At 34.3% G+C, this 19784-nt stretch overlaps 1 protein-coding gene across 10 annotated transcripts in view; it reads left to right on the top strand.

Moving 5' to 3' along the window:
* USP25 (ubiquitin specific peptidase 25) overlaps positions 1-7026 on the top strand; it is a 152960-nt gene extending 145934 nt beyond the window's left edge. For all 10 annotated transcript variants that reach the window (XM_036881444.2, XM_036881441.2, XM_036881438.2 and 7 more), the window contains 3 exons: positions 1764-1887; positions 5114-5309; positions 5623-7026. In XM_036881444.2, the coding sequence (XP_036737339.2) occupies positions 1764-1887; positions 5114-5309; positions 5623-5795 (493 nt within the window). In that variant the 3' untranslated portion in view covers positions 5796-7026. The remainder of the gene's footprint in view (positions 1-1763; positions 1888-5113; positions 5310-5622) is intronic.
* The last annotated feature ends 12758 nt before the right edge of the window (positions 7027-19784 follow it).

The following is a 19784-nucleotide window of genomic DNA, read 5'->3' as shown; positions in this document are numbered from 1 at the left end:
GACAGTTGTTTTTTAAATGCAAACACAATACTTGAAAACTTTGAATGGAATATTTACTGATGCATAGTTGTTAATTCTGTGAGTAGTGTAGTGAAATCGTGTTTTTAGAAACCGTGAAATCGTGTTTTTAGAAACCATAATTTTGCAGTAGTATAAGTGAAGATAAAGAGTCTACCACACTACATGATCTTATTTTATCTTAAAATAAGAATGTGGTAACTGCACTGCTGAATCTTACTCAGATTTACTTGAAAATATTTTTGTAAGCATTTTTAAAGTTGTTAAGATAAAGAACATTTTGTGTACCTCAATGGAAAATTAGAACAAGGTCATGGTTTTAGAGCTATTCTCAGAAAGGTGACTCAGGTCTAGAAGGCCAGATAGGAATATCATTCAGGGAGAAGTTTTTAACAGGAAACTTAATAGCTATAAAAGAGAAGTAGATGTGCCAGCAAACTGTCTTAACTTAGTGGTATAAAACAACATTTAATATCATTAATACTCCCTTCTTTTTCTTTCATAAATAAAACAAAAAATAAGTTTAATTAAGGTTATGATCATTTTATTTCAAAATAAAATTTCATACTCAAGTTTTCTCAAAAAATTTCTGAGAGGAACATTTTCAGAAAATATTTAAAGTAAGTTATTTTTCATGAAAGAGTTTTTAGGTGTATAATTTGATTTGTCATGAATTATGTACATTACTTTCCAAATTCCACATTTAACATTTGGAGTATAGAATTGATTTATATTTGAGCACATGAAATAAATAATAAACAGTAATACTGATTAGCAGTGTAACCCAGACTTTAAAACAACCTGGTATTTCTTTACAATATTTCATCTTGTAGGATATAACATTTTTTGAATTAATCTGTGAGAAGATATGATTGGAAAAACTGGCACAAAGGCGATACCCTAAAATATCTTTCATATTTAAGTTACATATATAGCTGTATATATTTTTCCTACAACACATTGGGAGTAGGATAATTATTTTTATAATAGAGGCAAATATATACAGGCAAATACAGTATTCAAGCATTTTCCCCTCCTTATTTAAAACCTAGTTTGAACTTTACAACATCTCATACTGATGTAACATAGTTTGTATTCAAATATAAATCAAAAGCCTAACCTTGAGAGCTCTTTATGTTAGCATTTTCTTTTGTTTGTTTGTATTCCACTAGATTTCCCAGACTTGGAAGCCTTCTTTTCTATTTCTACTTACCCCATCTCCTTTGGACGTTCTCCACTCTATTAAATTTTTTCAGTGACTAGAATTGTGCCTACACAGAGAAAAAAACCTGACTTGTCACTGAATGACCAAATGACATTTGTGATAAAGAAGAAAAATAACCTGATCCTAAAAACAAAAATAAAATTATGTTGTTTAAAAAGTAGATTGTTGACTTTTCATGTGAGTCTAGATTTTGAGTCTAAAGGGAAGGCATTGGGAAAATAAAAATCAAGACACAAATATATGTGAATTCATTGATTATGGCCCTTTTTCTCCAAGTCCAGGTTGCTTTGGATTTTTTGTTTGTTTACTTTTAAGATAAAACTATCTACTTGTTTCAGATATGGCTGCTGCTAAAAAATGCTTTCAGGCTAAAATGTATCAGATGTTTTTTTTTTTTTTTTTTTGTATTGTAATGTTCTGGATAGTCAAAATATGTACTTAAAATGTTTTATAATTGTATTTGACTTTTTTTTTACAAAGATGAAATCCTAATGCTATGTATTTCTGTTGATTTTTTAAGTTACATAGATTCCTTGCTGTTTCTTATCTGTGCTTATCAGAATAACAAAGAACTCTTGTCCAAAGGCCCATACAGAGGACATGATGAAGAATTGATATCACATTATAGAAGAGAGTGCTTACTAGTAAGTTGAACGTACATAGTATGTGTTTACTTTATCATTTGTCTTACATTGGACAGATTTTCCAGGCTCATATGTAGGTGATTAACTATAAATTCTGCTGGATAAGCCTCATGATGACATCTGTAATTTAAGTGTACTCCCTTAAGATGGGAGAATATACTTATCCCTTCTTTATTAATCCTAAGCACTGCAGAAATATTCTTAAAATCTATCAGAATGATTATATATTTGTGTTTAGATTTCTTCTTCATTCTGCCATTCCCTTATTTTCATGGGAGAGAAGGGGCTGCACAGAATGTGAGAAATTATCGTTACTATTACAGAAAATCAGTTATTATGAGTTTTTATAAATAATGGTAAAAGTGATGTACATAATAACAGAATTTATTATAATACAGTATCCTTTTTTTTCTCAAGTATTTTCATTTTCTGTGTGCTGAAATATTACTGTTGTTATAAACTTTAAAAAAGCTTTTTAGCAGTTTTTTTGCAACAGTTTACTATCTTGATATCTGGAGTACTTTGTTAATATTCTTTGAGTCAGCTAACCTTACATATAAAATCACAAATTCCATCTTCATACTTTTTTCTGATGATATTTCATTCTTAGTTAACTGTTAACATCACTCCATTCTATATTGTAAACTCCTAAGTTGTGATTTTTTCCTATACAAAAAAATATATATACACAAAGGTATTAGTGTATGACTTTTTGAACCTATGTAGGATGTACATAGTTAAAATATACTTTAAGAAACTTCATATAGTTTTCCTGGTGAAATATTTTATTACAGTAGAACCACATTGTATATGTTGTAATCTGTAATATGTCTTTAAAATTTTTGAATGGGAATATTAGAAGGATGTAATCTTATAATTTTTCTCTCAAATGATTTTACTACATTTGAGTGTATTTTAAAACTTGAATTGTTGATGATTTGTATCCATTGAGGATAGTATTCTTAATTTGGTCGGTTTCAAAAGGGTCTTAACTCCTTCCTTAACAAGGAAGAAGACTTGAATTATATATACTTCAATAGCGTAAAAAAAAAAATACAAAGTTTTACATAAATACAATTTTGCGTTGGATGAATTAAAGTAATTCTTAACCTAAAAACATTGAAGGTTTGGGATATGGAAATGTTTCAAAACATGGAAATACAATTTTAAATATAAATACAACCAAAACCAGATGGTTACTTTAAAACATTAAAAAAATGGTAGAATGTTTCTCTTACCACTTTGTGACAATAATCTAGCCACGTTGTTTTACATAAGAATTAAAATGAAACCTCATGAAGATTATTTTAGTGTTCCTTTCAGCCTTTTCATTTTGAGTATTTACTGAGTGTCAGATTCTGAGGAATACAAAGATAAGACCCATTTCTTGTCCTCAGTAAACTCAATCTGATGAGAGATGCACACAGATCATTTTTATTTTCCCAGCCAAATACCAGATATCATTTTATGGTATCCAGTCAAAGAGATACCATTTTAAAAGGCATGGAAAGTGTACAACAACAAACAAAGAGAAATCATTATGGATAAGGTTATGAAGAGCAGGGTTGGTGACATGATGAAGCTGAACTGGTAATGTCAGACTATAAAGAGGCTGTGTGCCATTCTAGTGAGTCTGCACCATTGTAAGTTTGATTAGGTTTGGCATGATCAGGTTTGTTTTCAGAAAATAATTTGGACAGTAGTTAGTAAACTAGACGATGGCTGGAAAGTAATAGAGATTTGAAGTCAAGAACCCTAGGCAGTGGAAGGAGAACCTCCACTAAGGGAGAAGTACAATAGGTATGAAGAATGGGTATAGACAATAGTGAAGGCAATGTAATCAAGGAACTTCGTAAATATTGGACGAGTGGAAGGAAGGAAATAGAGTCTTCAAAGCTGCCTGACTTTCTAGTTTTATGCTTGGGGAATCTTAAGAGGATAAATAAAGTTGGCTTTGAATGTAGAATATTTGTTTCCAGACATGTTTGATTCAATAAATTTAACATTACATTTGAAAATAATAATATTAACTAATATGTCTTTGAATGCATATTATAAAAAATATACTAGGTATTTCAAGGCTTGTCTCATTTAATCATCTTACTATGTAATAGTATCTCATTTTTCATATTAAGAAACTGAAGCTAAGACATTTCTTATTTTCTCAAGATTAGATGCCCCAGTGGCTAAACTGGACTTTTAGCATAAGCCTCTCTACAGGGTCAACATAAATTTCACAAGAGTAAGATAATGTATATATAAGAAATAATATAATTTTGTGTTAGAAATTCAGCCAAAAATTACGATTATTCAAAAATACTTGTCATGCTGTAAATATAAGATTTTAGACGTAAGCCCTAAATATTATAACTCTTGCTCTACCTATATTCCATATCTGTCTCTTATGTCTCTATTCCTTATCTCATGGATTTCTCTCTCCTATGGAGGTCAGTACACTCGGCCTGTGCTCCTGCCTACCTTGTTTTTGTAAATAAAGTTTTATTGAAACTCAGCCATGCCTATTTATTTGCATACCATACTTGGGTACCTTTGTGCAACAATGGCAAAGTAGTTGCATCAAAAATTATAGGGCCCTCAAAGCCTAAAATATTTCCTATTTTGTCCTTTACAGAAAAAGTTTTCTGACCCCTGGACCAAACTGTCAATTCCACAAGAGTTTTCTGTACCAATCCCTTGAGTACCCCCTGCATCTAGACCAGTTTCTGGCACATGGCGTGTACTCATTAAGAATTCTTTGAAGGAATAAATGAATTGATTACCATTATATTTAGGTATCAAGAACTACAGCAGTACTTATTAAGCTGACACTGTTTCAAAATTAACATAGAGTCTGAGTTTATTTTTGATATTACCTTGAGTGCTTCTCAAATTTTAGAACTGCAGAAAGTTCACATCTGGAGAATAAATAAAAAATGACTCCTATAGTGATGATCAAATTAATAAAAGCTGCACATGAACTTTACAACACAACATGACATTACTGTTTCCCCACTTCTTTTTGCTTTTGTTTCTGTTTTTGTATTTACAAAGCTTTTTCTAAAAGACTTCTCTTACTAGAATACATTGAGATTGTTTTTCCTGGTCCATTTGTTCTAATACTGTTGGTCAAATACTTATTGTGTTGTCTTCAGTATTAACACTTACAGGCATTTTTATTTAATTAAAAAAGGAAACAAACCTGTTCTTCTTTTCTTATTGCATTAAGAAATTAAATGAGCAAGCAGCAGAACTGTTTGAATCTGGAGAGGATCGAGAAGTAAACAATGGTTTGATTATCATGAATGAGTTTATTGTCCCATTTTTGCCACTATTATTGGTGGATGAAATGGAAGAGAAAGATATACTTGCTGTGGAAGATATGAGAAATCGGTGGTGTTCCTATCTTGGACAAGAAATTGAATGTAAGTTTAAATGCTAGTGGGCACCTGAGTTGCTGGGATTAAAAGCAGTTAGAATTAGATGTTATTTATTCTTAACTTTTTTTATGCTCTGTAATATTTTTATATTTACATCTTTACTTTTTTTCTTATTTACAAGCTAAGCTGTGTACACTGTGTGCCACTGTTATCATTTATATCTTACCTCTTCTCAAATAATTTATTCTACATATTTTAAAATGAAACATCAGCTGAGCATTCCAAAAAAATAAATCATGTTGAAGATGATCATTTCTCTCCCTCTCTCTCTTTACTTACATCTAATTTGTGTTTGCAGCACATCTCCAAGAGAAGCTGACAGATTTTCTGCCAAAACTGCTTGATTGTTCCACAGAGATGAAAGGTTTCCACGAGCCACCGAAGTTACCTCCCTATTCCACACATGAACTCTGTGAACGATTTTCCCGAATCATGTTGTCTCTCAGTCGAACTCCTGCTGATGGAAGATAAACTGCATACACTCTCCCTAAACACACTGTATAAAATTTTTTAGTTCTTAACCCTTGCCTTCCTGTCATAGGGTTTGCTTGCTGCTGCTATAGTTTTTAACGTTTTTTTTTTAATTTTAATAATGGTAAAAGACAAAATGACTCTACAAACTTTAGCCAGACTGCAAACAATAAAGCTGAGAATCGCATGGCACTCGGACTTTGTTTTAACCAGAACTGATGTATAATCACAGATCTGATTGATTTTATTATGGCAAAACCATGCTTTTGCCATCTTTCTGTTACAGTATTATCATGCTTTTATCTTTTCTTTATCTACAGCTTTCCATTCAGTATGGATCCTTCCATGACTACAGCCATTTAAGTGTTCAGCACTGTGTACGATATATAATATTTGGTAGCTTGTAAATGAAATTAAGAATAAAGTTTTATTTATGGCTACCTACATGTTTGTAAGCAGGTATATTGTATATTAGTGTATTGTTTTAGTTATGTAAATGAACTTTGTGTGGGAATGTTTAAGATTGGGTGATGAATAGATTAATACAAACTTTTAATTTTGCTCTAATGTTAACACATTGGAAATTTCTAAGTATTTGACATTTAAATATATCTATTTTTGACTAAGTTGTTAAACTTACTATGGCACCTACACCTGTTTTGAATTCAAGTCGGGTTTTCACTGAAGTAAGCAGCTGATATTTAAGTCAACCACACTGGAACTTTTAACTTTTTCTTAGATTCACCTTTTATTTTTTTATGTATTTACAAATAATATAGTAAGGTGATTATTTCAAAAGATATCAGAAAAAAAGTACTTGAATAAGGGCTATTTAATAGTAAAACTTATAAGAAATATGTATATGTATATATGCACATACATATACACATACACATATTCTTCATAATGGAGGACATTGTTTGGCATATATAACATTCTATTTTTGTAAATTGTATACCACTTTAACTGAAAATGTTCTCTACTAATCAATGCTGTGAAATGAAGGTATTGTTGAATGAGAAGTTTTGAGTATCTTACCTGCTTTTATTTTTCTCCTTTTCTAAAAGGAAAATATTTTGTAGATGGAACTGCTGTTTAAGATTAATGGGGTAATATTGTGAATGAAAATCAATGCTTTAAAGGTAACTATGTTACCAACAACCTATTTTTGAATTTATAAAAATTTCTTTATAAATGATACTTTGTTAGCATAGTAAAATATATCATTATACTATGTGTATGTTTGTTACAGCGTCGTCACCAAAATTAGTGCTCTTTATAAGTGCCTCTCACAAAAGATACTGGATAATGGAGGAAGAAGAAAATATTAAGCTATTATATAATGCTCCTTATAAAGGTATCAGTGTATTGCTACAGTATTAATGGCAAGGAATTGGTACTGTTTCTGTTGTAAAATTAGAATTTGCATGTTTGTAGCTATCAGAATATGTTTTGTTTTAGATTTTAAATTATCTACTAAGCAGATTTAGTATTCTGCATTGGTTTCAAATCAACAGTTTTAAAACTCCAAATATATTGCCAAAGGTTTTGTAGTATCTTCAGTATTTTATGATGTTCTATCATTAATGGTAAAGTTTGTGTTTTTATGTATAACTGACTACTAAGACACGAAGTGCTCAAACACCATATGGATATTACTCCCTTCACAAGGCAATGTGAGATTCATATGTGGCTCTTGTGCTGAAGGTAAGTATTAGTATTATATTTACTTAGTACTTAAAAAAATGGTTTATTCATTCTTAGTAATGAATCTGAAGTACTTAATTAACGAAGTGACCTTTTTCAAGACCTGGGGAAAAAACTTGTTTTTGTATCAGCTTTTAATTCAGTCTTAAGATTTAAGTGATTGAAATTTCCTTACGTTGTTTACTGGGTTACATATAACTTACAGCTAGTAATTTAAAAATTGAAATCTCTTACAACTGTTATCCATGGCTGATTTTACTTTTATTTAAATGACTGATTTTGATTATTATAGTGTTCCTGTCCCACCCCTAAAAAATCACATTTTGAAATAATTTAGAATTAAAACAGAACTTAAGATTTAGGAACTTCTTATAAACACAAAGTTTAGGGAGACTGTATCCATGAGTGAACCTAGGAGACCCTGTAATACTTTTAAGATTCAGTAAAATACAGTAATGATCACAGGTACACTAAATCAGTAGTTCTCAAAATGTGGTCTCCAGGCCAGCAGCTTCAGCAGCATCTGGAAATACGTTAGATCTCTGTGAAGTCATGACCTCCACACTAGAAATACTGATTCAGAAACTGCAACTTTTAGCAAGTTCCGGTGAGTCTTTCAGATGATTTGATGTCTGTGAAAGTTTGAGAACCATGGCACTGAATGAAACTACCAGTAGCATTTAATTCACCTTAATGGATACTGTTTTATTTCCATTCACTTCTGATCCTTTGTCAAAAGCTTTTCAGTATTTCTCTCACTTGCAATTTTAAGGAAGTGACTAAAAATTTTTTTGCTTCCCATATCAATTTTGTAAAGTGGATTTTCTCTGCCTATCTAATTCTCCAAAAGTTCTCTTTGTTTCATTATTCAGGGTTGAGTCCTGCTGTCATGGCCCAAAAAGCACAATCACTCAGATGCTTGGGGAAATGAGTAGGGATACTCACTCTTGCTTAAACATTTTTTAAAATTTATGTCATTAAGCAAATTAAATATCATTTGTTGTGCCCATGATAACTCCATCCAAAGGATGAGTATTAGTTTGCTAGGTATTAGTTTGCTAGTATTAAAATACCACAGACTGGGTGAGTGGCTTAAGAAAACAAATTTATTTTCTCACAGTTCAGGAGGCTGAAAGTCCAGATCAAGGTGTTGGAAGGCTTAGTTTTTCCTGAGGGTTCTTGGCTTGCAAACAGGAGGCTTATCACTTTGTACTCACATGACCTTTTCTGTCTGCACACACACACACACATCTCTAGTGTCTCTTCCTCCTCTTATAAGGACATCAGTCATACTGTATTAGAGCCCCACCCTTATTACTTCATTTAATCTTAATTACTTCTTTAAAGGTCCTGTCTCCAAAAGCAGTCACAATGAGGGTTAGGGCCATCTCCTTGCCAGACAAGAGTATGATTGTTAGCACCTTCCTTTTAGCCTCATGATACAATGTGAATATCTATAGTTTTGCTTTTACGTCTGCTTTATTGTTTTCTTTTACCTACTAAAAACTACACTGAAGTTACAGCAAACCTCACAATGCGTTCATGCACTCAGTGTGTTTTCATTGAACAAACCTTTGCTGAATTAATGAAATAAGTCCATGTTGACTTGTCCTTGTTTATGTTTATCAGTCTCACTTAACTTCATACCATGAATCCATTTCTATTTTGCAAGTATTTTTATTCTTACCTACTCCTAATTTCTTTTCCATCCCCCAGTTTACCCCTACCCTATAGATACTTCTGTTAACCATTATGGCCACATATTTTTCCAGATTTGGATAATGCAGCATATGCATATAAGCAGTGGTGGGGGGACGGAATGGGATAGGGTCAGATTGCTTTTAAAAAAATGAAATAATCATCTGTTCATTACATCTTTTTTCCTGCTCCATCCTGTACTTTCTAGCCTCCAGCTCCTCCTTTTTTTAACAATGTTTGATAGAGGTGACTTATAATAATAAAATCATAAAGAATTCTAATAAATACCATTACATGAATAATTAGATGAGTCATGATTGAGGAAACTACATACACAACTGAATACACACATGTGCACAGACCATAATTTAAAATTAAAATATTCATTCCACGCACAGTTCTCAATGACTACTTTGGACCTTCATTAACTATCCTCAAACGTCTATTAAGTGTCAGTGCCAGTAAAATAAGATGATCATCTTTCCTTTGCCTTACCAAAAAATTGGGTACACTGGGTATGATCCCCTTCAGCTTTTCACTTCCATACCTATACCTGTAAATTTATAATTAATTATTGTTAACCAGAGTGTCAGAAGGGAATAGACATTATTGACAACCCAGTGTTATGAGGAAAATGTAAACAAAAGCAAACATAGTATCAAGTGAATCTTCAAATAAGTACACCCATTATTTGGGAACTTACTTGCTCTTCTATGGAATTAATTTAAAAGTACACTTTTTTTTTTTTTTTTTTTTTTGCTGTAAGTAGCCCAAAGCTTGTACCACAGAAGTTTATCGTTTAGCAAATGGTTCTCACTTTTTCAATAATCTAGAGTTCGATTAGTATTTTTAACCCTGATTGTACATTGAAAGCATGTGAGGAGCGTTTTTTGAAAAGGAACATTTTACTCTATCATTGGATATAATCTATCAAGGATCTTAAAAGGCTTTCAAAATGAGAACTGGTTTGAGAACATTTTGTGGGTGCTTCTCTGACTTCAGCTTTTCTAAGGTCACCTGAGGCCCTACCCTGAGAAACTAACAGCACCTAGCTATCCTAGGGTGGAGAAATTTCTTTTGCATTATTGTGTGTCATGAAAATGCAAGGAATTTAAATGTTTCCTGATGACCCTCTCAGCCTTAAGGTATGGCCATTTTGGTATGTGCTCCAACTAAAACTGCATTAAACTATTTTTCAGTCATCATCCTAGGAGTTTCTCTGAGTTGTTGACTGCAGGCTTTAGAAGCAGACTGCCCAGGTCTAGGTCCTGGCTCAGCGACTTAATAGCTAGCTGTGTGTTGACTTTGAGAGCTCTTTAACTTTGTGTCACAGTTTATGCATCTGTAATGTGGGATTACACTATAACTTACCCTGTAGGATTCGTCTAAGACACTACATTGGTTTCTATATATAAAACTCTTAGGAAATGTCTGCCACATAGTAAGTGTTCTGCAGTTGTCAGCCCTTTTTACAATTTGTCGCATTGATTCTCCTGATTTTCAGAATCTCTGCCTTATAGAGACAGGCTCCTGTGGGCTACTCTCCTTCCTATCTGCATTCCTTGTCACTTACTTTTCCTTCTACTCCTTGAATGTCAGTGTTGTCAAGGTTCAGTAAGTGATTCCCTTCTAACTCCTCACTGTCCTGGATGGTCATGTCTACCAGTCTGTCTTCCTGTACTGCCTATATGCTGATAATCACAAGTCGGTGTTTCAAACCAAACCTCCCTTGTAAGTTCTAGACCTGTGTATATTTCCAGCTGTCAGTCAACATGTATTCTTGAATGTTTCACAGGCACTTTAAACTTTGCACATCCAACAACACTTTTTCCCAAACCTCATTGTTTTATATTCCCTTGGGTATAATCTGGGGAATGATATAATCCAGAAATGAGGAATTATTCTCAAAATTACCTTTCTTTCCCACTGATTACCAAATGTTAAGAGGTCAAATTTGTTAATATCTTGCTCATGCATCCCTTCACTACTACTGTTGATGAGGTCTCATTTCTTAATTTGATCAGTTGGATTTATCACAGAGTGGCCTCTCTGTCTTTGATCTTGCCCCTGCAATCCATCTTCCACGCTGTTGGCATAATAATTTTTCAACAAGGTTTTATATGTCTTCCATTGCTGGACTGAGGTCCTTTAAAGGGAAAGGACCGGTTTTTATAACCCTAGTACTTAAATTATCTGGCAACCTAATGAACGTACAATCTTGCAGCTTCACTGTTCTAGTCACCTTAAACTTGCATAGTCTAATGTGGTCTAATACAGTAGCCACTAATCACATGTGGCTATTAAAATTTAAACCAGCCAGATAGCATGTATATAAGATAAAATAAGGTTAAGTAATAAAAGTAATCATGTACCCAGTTAGACACTTAACATTTTTGAGTTGATGCCTCTGGACAGCTTTATATCATGTGCACATTGGCACACATAACACACCTATAAATGATTTTCATAAAAACTTAAAAATTAAATAAATGTAGATATTTCCATGAAAGTGTTTATAGTAAGTCCATCTTTCTTACTGCTTTACCTTATTTGGTAAGGAAAATGTGCTATGATTTATTCATAGACATACAATGTAGCTGCTGCTTACGTCTGTGTGTGTACTGTTTTAAGCATTTTTGTCTTTCTGCAAAATTACTAAATGTATAATTTCTGAGTTACTGAGTATATAGACATAAAATTTGAGCTAAATTGTCAAATTGTCCTACACCAAAACTATTCCAGTTTACACTGCCAGCTCTCTAGTGCATGAGAGTGTGTTTCTTCACAGGTTCAACAAGACAGAATATTACCAGTCTTTTATATTTTTTCAGTAGCGGCCAGAACTTTATTGTACTTTATTTTTAGTGAGAGTGAATATACTTTAATATGTTAATAGTGGTTTGTATTTATTGTGTACTTAACTACCTCCTTGTGCCCTTTGCACTTTTTCTTTTGAGTGTTCATGTCTATAAATTTGCAGTAGCTCATATTAGGAATCATGAATACTTTATCAGACAAATTGCAAATTTTTCCCATATGTCCTTTATATCAAGCTTTCTTATAATATTGTTTATGACTTCATTTTTATGTAATCAAAACTGTTGACTTATAATTTCTGCCTTTGATACCATGTTTAGAATGAATTCTTCCTATCCAAGGTTATAAAAATACCCATGTTCTGATATTTTTATGATTTTTGTTTCTTACATCAGTCTTTAATGCAGTTAGAAATTATATTCACTTAAGGGGTGAAGAAAAGATTCACAAATTTCTGCCAAGATTATGTAGTTGTCTTAATACAATTTATAAAATAATTCCTCTTTTCCCTTACAGCTCTCAAATGTAATCTCCACTAGATAATAAACTTTTGTATTTGATATTCATAAACACTCTATCAATTCTATTTATATTTTTGTCTATTCAACTATCATTACTAATTTAATTACTGTTTTAACACTGATTTAATATATTTGTGTTTTATAACTAAAACGTTTTCTTATCTAATATGTCAAGTGTTAACTCCCCAACACACATGCCCTTAATCCTTAATACTCATTTTTTTCAGAATTTTATGTACTCTTTTGCAGATAAACCTTGGAATTATTTAATCTTCCTTCAAATAAAAATCCTATTGGCATTTTGATTGTAATTACATTGGCTTACATAGATTTGCATATAGAGAAACTGTAGCCTTTACAATATTGAATCTTAGTATCCAAAGAGAATATTGTCTGTCCTTTGATCAGATTCATGTCACTCAGCATTTTAAAATTATTTTTATTTATCTTTAATTCTAGGTATCCTAATGTGTTTTAATGTTTTTGTTGGTGTTTATGAGTGATCTACTTTTTCCTGCCTTATAAAAAGTTTCCTAATTGAATATTATTGATACAGAACAGCACCTCTCAAATCTTGTGGTCCCAGGACCTCCTCACACTAAGAAGACACTGAGGACCTAAAAGAGCTTTTGTTTGGCCAGGTTATATCTATTGGTAATTCAATTTAATAATTGAAACTGTAAGAAAGTAAAAAGTAGCTAAATTTTCTGCCTGGTCTTTCTTTTGAAGGCTGGTGTGCTTAAATCACAAACCTGAGGCTTGAAAGGAAATAAGTCATTAATTATAACTACCCCACCCATCACAGTAATTATGAAAACTATGCTGTGCTCACAATTCCACACAACACATAGTATTAACTGAAAATTTGGACTAGCTACCACAAAAACACAGATTATTTAAAAAATAGGAAGCACTTTTCAAAAGTAGTCATTTAATTTCTTTAGGAAATTAAAAGTCATATTAAGTTTAGCAGTTTGGAATTCCATTCTGTCTTCAGTAGGCCTGGAAATTTCACCCAATAAGACAACTGCTCTTTTGCTTCAGCTACACTTCCCTTGCCACAAATTTTGAAAGTGTTTCCAGGAAGAAAGCTTACCTGATAATGCTTCACTGCCCTCAAGTACTGCAGGCGCGCTCTGCTGGAGCTTGCTGCAAACCCTGAGAAGAGTTGGTTCATATGTTTTTATCCAGTTTTGTGGTTATTGGTGGTAGGAAAGTTTTTCTGATACTGCCTGTTCCATGACGGCTAAGCCATAGAAGTCTATAAATCTTTTAGAAGACAGCATAGAAGTATCTTTATGATCTTGTAATAGCAATGGATTTCTTAACACAGAGGAAGAATTTAGGCATGAAGGAAATTTTTGATAAGTTTAACCACATTAAGACTTGTGTCCATCAAAAAAAAAAAATCAGCCCCAGAGTAAAAAGACAAGGCAATATAGTGCGAGAAGGTATTTGCAATGTGCAAGATGACAATACAATAATAGAATTATCTAAAGGTTGGACTTATGTGTAAGTGTTATGGATTTCTGGAGATAATTATGATGCCATACTTTCTGAAATGTTCCAAGCTACTTTTTTCAGTAAAACAACAACAACAAGGATAGCTAGAGAAAAATCCATAGGTGGCATTTTTCAACAAAACCAAGTGACAAGGCATTCCCATGACACAAAATGCAAGTCAGATGGAGCCAAACTACAAGCAACCACAATATTTTGGCAAGACTTTGGCAGGTTTAGTGTATGTGAGGAGGTAGCAGAGTAAAGTTAAAAGGGAAATTCTGTGAGTTCTAAGACCTCCAGAAAACAGAAATTGCCAATAAGTATCCACAAAGCAAGAAAGACCCTCAATCTGATTGGAATCTTCTGCAAGTAGGTGTGAGAACAACTGGCAAAAAAAGGGAGAAGGCTCCATTGGCTTCAATTTGCAGATTAATATAAAAGGACATGGACACTAAGGTGTTGCAAAAAAATCACAGGTTGCTGAGGTAGTCTGACCATCAAGGGAATGTTTAAAAAAACTTACAGAAGAACAAATCATCCTAGGGGAAAAAAGCTGCTGAGAATAGAATCCAAGTGAGATGGACTTAATCCAAAAGTCCATTAGTCATCTGATGTGCCTACATTTCTGCTCTTACTGGTATACTGTAACGACACCCCTGCATCCCCAGGAATTAGTATCAGTTCAGATGTGGCATCCATTGTACCTAAAATGCCTGATATTTCCTTTTCCCAATGCAGTCACCTTAGTAAACAGGTTTCTTAAGGGAAAGATGGTGACCTAGAGTGCGGATACACCGCACAGTTGGGAGCCTTATCAGCAGGGCTAACTCTCCACTTCATTCACCTGGTTCTGGGGCTACAAACTGGCTTGAGTCTTGGAATTGGTTGAGAGACTATGACTCCCATTTTGGTGATTCAAGTCAAACATCCATTCAACAGAGTTAAACACTTTTCTTTAATAGGCTATTTAGCTATTTCATCCCTAGGGCACCATGGCAATTAGATGTTCCAAAGCTCAAACCTCCAGTTACTTTGTGTTGCCATTAAAGTAATCATGCCCACCTCATCTCTGCTAGTTCAGTCATGCTACATGATCCCTACCTCTCTGGAATCCTATTATTCCCACCGAATCCTGGGAAACTATTTTGAGGGCAGCATTTCCCACTGTCATTTCTGGTGGACAGAGCAGCTAGCTACAAGAGCACTTCAAGGTACTGGTGAACATTTCACCAATACACTTCCCAAAGATTTGATGAAGGAAGCAACTTTTGGACTCTCCAAGGGCCACAGCAGATGGGTGAGCAGGTCCTATGTAATAAATCTCCAGCATTGCAATATCCCTAAAGCTTTGGACAAATTCATACACAGTACACCAAACATGTTCTAGCATCTCTGCTTTGTTCAGCACCAGCCACTATTTGAGTCCAAGTTTCAGTCAATCAAACCAGAAAACTTAGAGATGCTCTAGCCATTGAAGCCAAAAACTGAATCCAGAATCTTTGGTTAGGGCTTCTGTATCAAGAGATTCAGGCTAATCCAGCATTGTGTTCCTTCACACTGATTGAACGTCCATTCTTACACACAGTCCTCAGGTCTCTCTCAGTATAAATTGTCAGAATATTTTTATTACTTTGACGTGTATACTGTCTTTTCTTGGATCACACTTTGTAGTTTAACTCTGGGGCTTACTGGCACTTGAGTCTGAATATAGAACTATAAGCAATGAGAGGTAGTAAGTGTAAATACTGAGAAATAATGGCAGTTCCCTGCAAGGCACTACCTCTAGCAAGGCCAGTATGGGTTTTTCAGGCAAGGGAAATCTATAAAGTGTAGGAAGACTGCTCTTATCGACAAGGTTCAGCAGGATTTGGGGGATTAAGATCCTCAGCTCCAGTGCAAACTTAATGAGTTCCTGTGCAGTTTTCAGGGTCCCACTCTTTCCTAGTCAGTGGCCTCACTTTAACGAGATATTCTTAATGCTGTGAGTTTAATTTGCTTTTTAATTCAGCCACCCACATAGTTACAGACTTTGAATGTGATTTTAGAAATGGCCTTGTGGCTACAGGAGACAGAGGTTTCATTTAGGACAGTTGCAAAGCATTCTTGTCCTTTACCCAGCCTTTGAGATGGGAATTTAAGGTCCTGAGTGCATCATTTTCTTTGTTCAATTCTTCGAAGCAACAACCAGTCCCTTTATGCTCCAATTTTCTCTAAAATATGACAGCAGCCACTTAGTTACTCTAAGTCTTGCCTTCTATAGGCATTTAGTCATGGGTGGTTTCAGGTGGTAATTTAAGTCACGATTTTGCCCCTGCAATCCAAGGTCTACCAGTATCCCCTTTAAGATAGGCAATAGTATTACACTTTAATCTGATTAGATTGAACATAAAAGTTATAGATTACCATACTCAAGAGTTTGTTACCCTAGCACTATTTCTGATACCAATAACTACATTTACAAGGTTAAATGAGGGAAGCAGAACCTCTGAGTTGTGAGATAAGATACATAGAATTAAAACTTACAGAACTGTGGGAGGATCTTGGAGGTGAAGTTCTAGGAGAGAAGTTAGAGATCAGAGAAGGGGTTACTGACAAATTGGCCTGGGAAGCCAAGCATGCCTAAGGCTGAAGTGGGACTCTGAAGAGAAGGCTCAGAGGGGGATTTTTGAGAATAACTACCACCTCCATCATGGTGATGGGTCTGAGGCAAGTGATAATTGATAGAATTAAGAGTCAAAAAGAGCTGAGTGTGAAGTGGAGGAGAGCAGGTAGAAGCTAGAATCTATATGGTGTCGGTCACTACATCTAGCTAATGGTCTTCAGAGAACAAAGGCTCACTCTTCACTTGTACTTTCTCAATCTTTTGTCAATTCTTTTGGTCAGTGCTAACTAGCAACCATACAGAAGATAGATTCTAAAAAATAGACATATAACTTTAGCAGTTGACACAGTTCACACTATGATGATGGCATAGAGAAATATTTCCACAAAGCAAAAAATATATATACATATGTACGTGTATATATGTATATGTATATATACACACATTCACATACATAAAATAGCAAATGTTTAAAATAAAAATAATTTGAACAGGGGCTTTACAAAACAGTATCAAAATGACTGATAAACATGGAAAAGTGCTCAATCTCATTAGTAATTGGAGAAAATACAAATTAAAACCACAGATCCCACAAATGACAAAGATGGCAGAAAATAAATAATCTTTGGCACTACCAAATGGTGTGTATGTAACCACAGGAACATTCATACTGGTGAATGTATAAATCAGTGCAACCACTTTGGAAAAGTGGCATTATTTTAAAACATTTGAAGTAGATATGAGTGCATTATTCAGCACTTCCTAAATCTGTTTCCTAATATCTGGGTACATGCACATCAGTTTACACATACAAAAATTATTTTAGAAGTATTGTTCATACTTGCAAAAACTAGAAACAGCCCAAATATCCATCAACAGTAAACTGATAAATTGTAGCACAATTACATATTAGAATACACCAAAATAACAAGGAGCAAACAACTGCTTTATCAACATAGGTGAATTTTATAAAATACTGAACAAAAGAAGCAAGATAAAAACAGTATAATTTCATTTACTTAATGCCCAATAAACACCAGCTGAAATCAAAATATATAGGAATGCATGGAGGAATGCAAAGCTATGCATGAAAAAAATAAAACAAGAAAAGGATAATGGTTACTTTTAGAAGGAGGAAAAGACATGTGATTTGAAAGAGACATCTGGGACTTGCTTCCAATTTCTTACGATTTACCATATTTTAATTTTCTGTATGTGTATAAGTTTGCAGCTGGAGTTGGTAAGCCTGGAACCTGGAGAAGAATTGTCCCCTAGAGATAGTAATTTGAGAAACATAAGCTCTGAGATACAGCTAAAGTCAAGGGAATCCATGATATTTATGTAATAAGATGATGTAGAGGGAAGAGAGAGGCATTAAAAGGTTCTAAGGAGCACTAAAAGGTGCTATGTTGGAAGGAAAAACAGCAAAGGAAATAGAGAAGAACATCAAATGAAATAGGAAAGTCTTGTGTCTCTTAATCAAAAACGAGTTTTTCTAATAGAAGGGAATGGTCACTTATGATAAGTGCTTTTGAGTGAAATGACGATGGAAGAGTAGGTTATTTTGACATGGGTCATTTCAGTGGAGACATGGAGAAAGGCATGTTGGAATGGCTTTAAGAGTTCAGCAGGAACCTTACTTCCAGGCAGCTACAAAATGCTCCTATTAACATGATGCAATATTAGATAAAATAATAGGACAGTTGTAATGCATCCCATGGGCTGGGAAGAAAGTGAGGAATACTCTCAATGGCCAAGAATCAAGAAAGCCTGGATCCATTTTGATCAACTATGCCAGAAGGAAGACTACTATTCTAGTCTTCTCCTAGAAAATACTACAAAATTGTTAGCATATGAAGGGATGCAGCCAGAAATGTCAGGAAAGAAATATTAAGATGACTGGATTTAGTTATATTTGTTGGTATTTGTCATATTTTAATAATTTTTGCTATTTTTCTATCAGAAGTAAATATTAACTTTCTTACATAATTTTTCATTTTTCAATTAAAAGCTCCTCCTCCCACCTTAAACTAGATCTTTGGGCCCCTAAAACTTAATTCAAGCCAGGAAGCAGGGGAAAGAACATGTAGCCCAGGACCCAAGCAAAAAGAAAAAGCATCAGGATAAAAGGAGAAAACCTTGTTCCCAAGGAAGACAGTAAAGAAATGTGTATCTTTCATACTTTTGTCTGGATGGAGGGAGCAATTCACAACCACAAGTTGCTTATCTGGGGATATGGTTTGAGAATAGAACTGGAATTACATGGTCTAAAAAATCTCAAGATGAGAACTTTTTCATTTGAAGTGGCTCCAGGTTGGTAGTGACAGCAAGAATCCGGTGGCAGCAAATTCAAACACTTTGTGTTAAGCAGCTTACACCCAGAAAGTCTGAAAACAAAAAAGGAAAAGTGTTGGCCCTGAGCAACATAGCTGTTTAACTGATTTTTATGTATGCCACAGCCAAGAGGTACATATAAACATTTGCAGGAATTGGATTCCCATGTTCATGGAAAAAAAGAACTTGCCTCTGTTTTGATGGCAGTTATTCCTAAGAAGGAAGAATTTTTGCAAGATAGAAGGGCTGAAATATCATGATGGATATGATCACATTTACCAGATTGATACATTTTCCAATAAATGTGGCCTTAAAATATCTTTAGAACCTCTCTCCAAGCCCATGTTGAGGCAGACCTAGAGCCCCTTTCTAGGGGCACTAGTTGCAGGCAGGAACCCCTTTCTAGGGGCACTAGTTGCAGGCAGGTCTTTCAAGGTCAGCCTCAGGGGAGAGGGCTGCTTCACTCAAGGGCATGCCTGTCCCAAGGGTCACCCGCATGTGGGCTCCCATGGATGCATGGGGTAAAATTCAGGCCATTTTGGCCCAAGGCAGGGCCATATATGCTCCAGAGTTCTTCACTGGGTTGGCTGGGGATTTAATTCTCACAACTGCCCTCTCTCTGTCCAATCCTAGCTTTCCCGTGCCTTCCAGAGGGGGTGATTTCACTTCCACACACCAGCTCTGCCTCAGTGTGGGCTTCCAGAACCCAACCAGTGACATTTATCCAATTAGATTTAATTAGGTTTCTCAAATATACCAAAAATAGAGCCAAATTCATCTTAAAAGCAGTTATTTTTCATTATAGTT

This window comes from Manis pentadactyla, chromosome 1 (genome assembly GCF_030020395.1).
Source record: "Manis pentadactyla isolate mManPen7 chromosome 1, mManPen7.hap1, whole genome shotgun sequence".
In the NCBI taxonomy this organism is placed as follows: domain Eukaryota; kingdom Metazoa; phylum Chordata; class Mammalia; order Pholidota; family Manidae; genus Manis; species Manis pentadactyla.
This window is presented reverse-complemented; position numbering and strand designations above follow the sequence as displayed.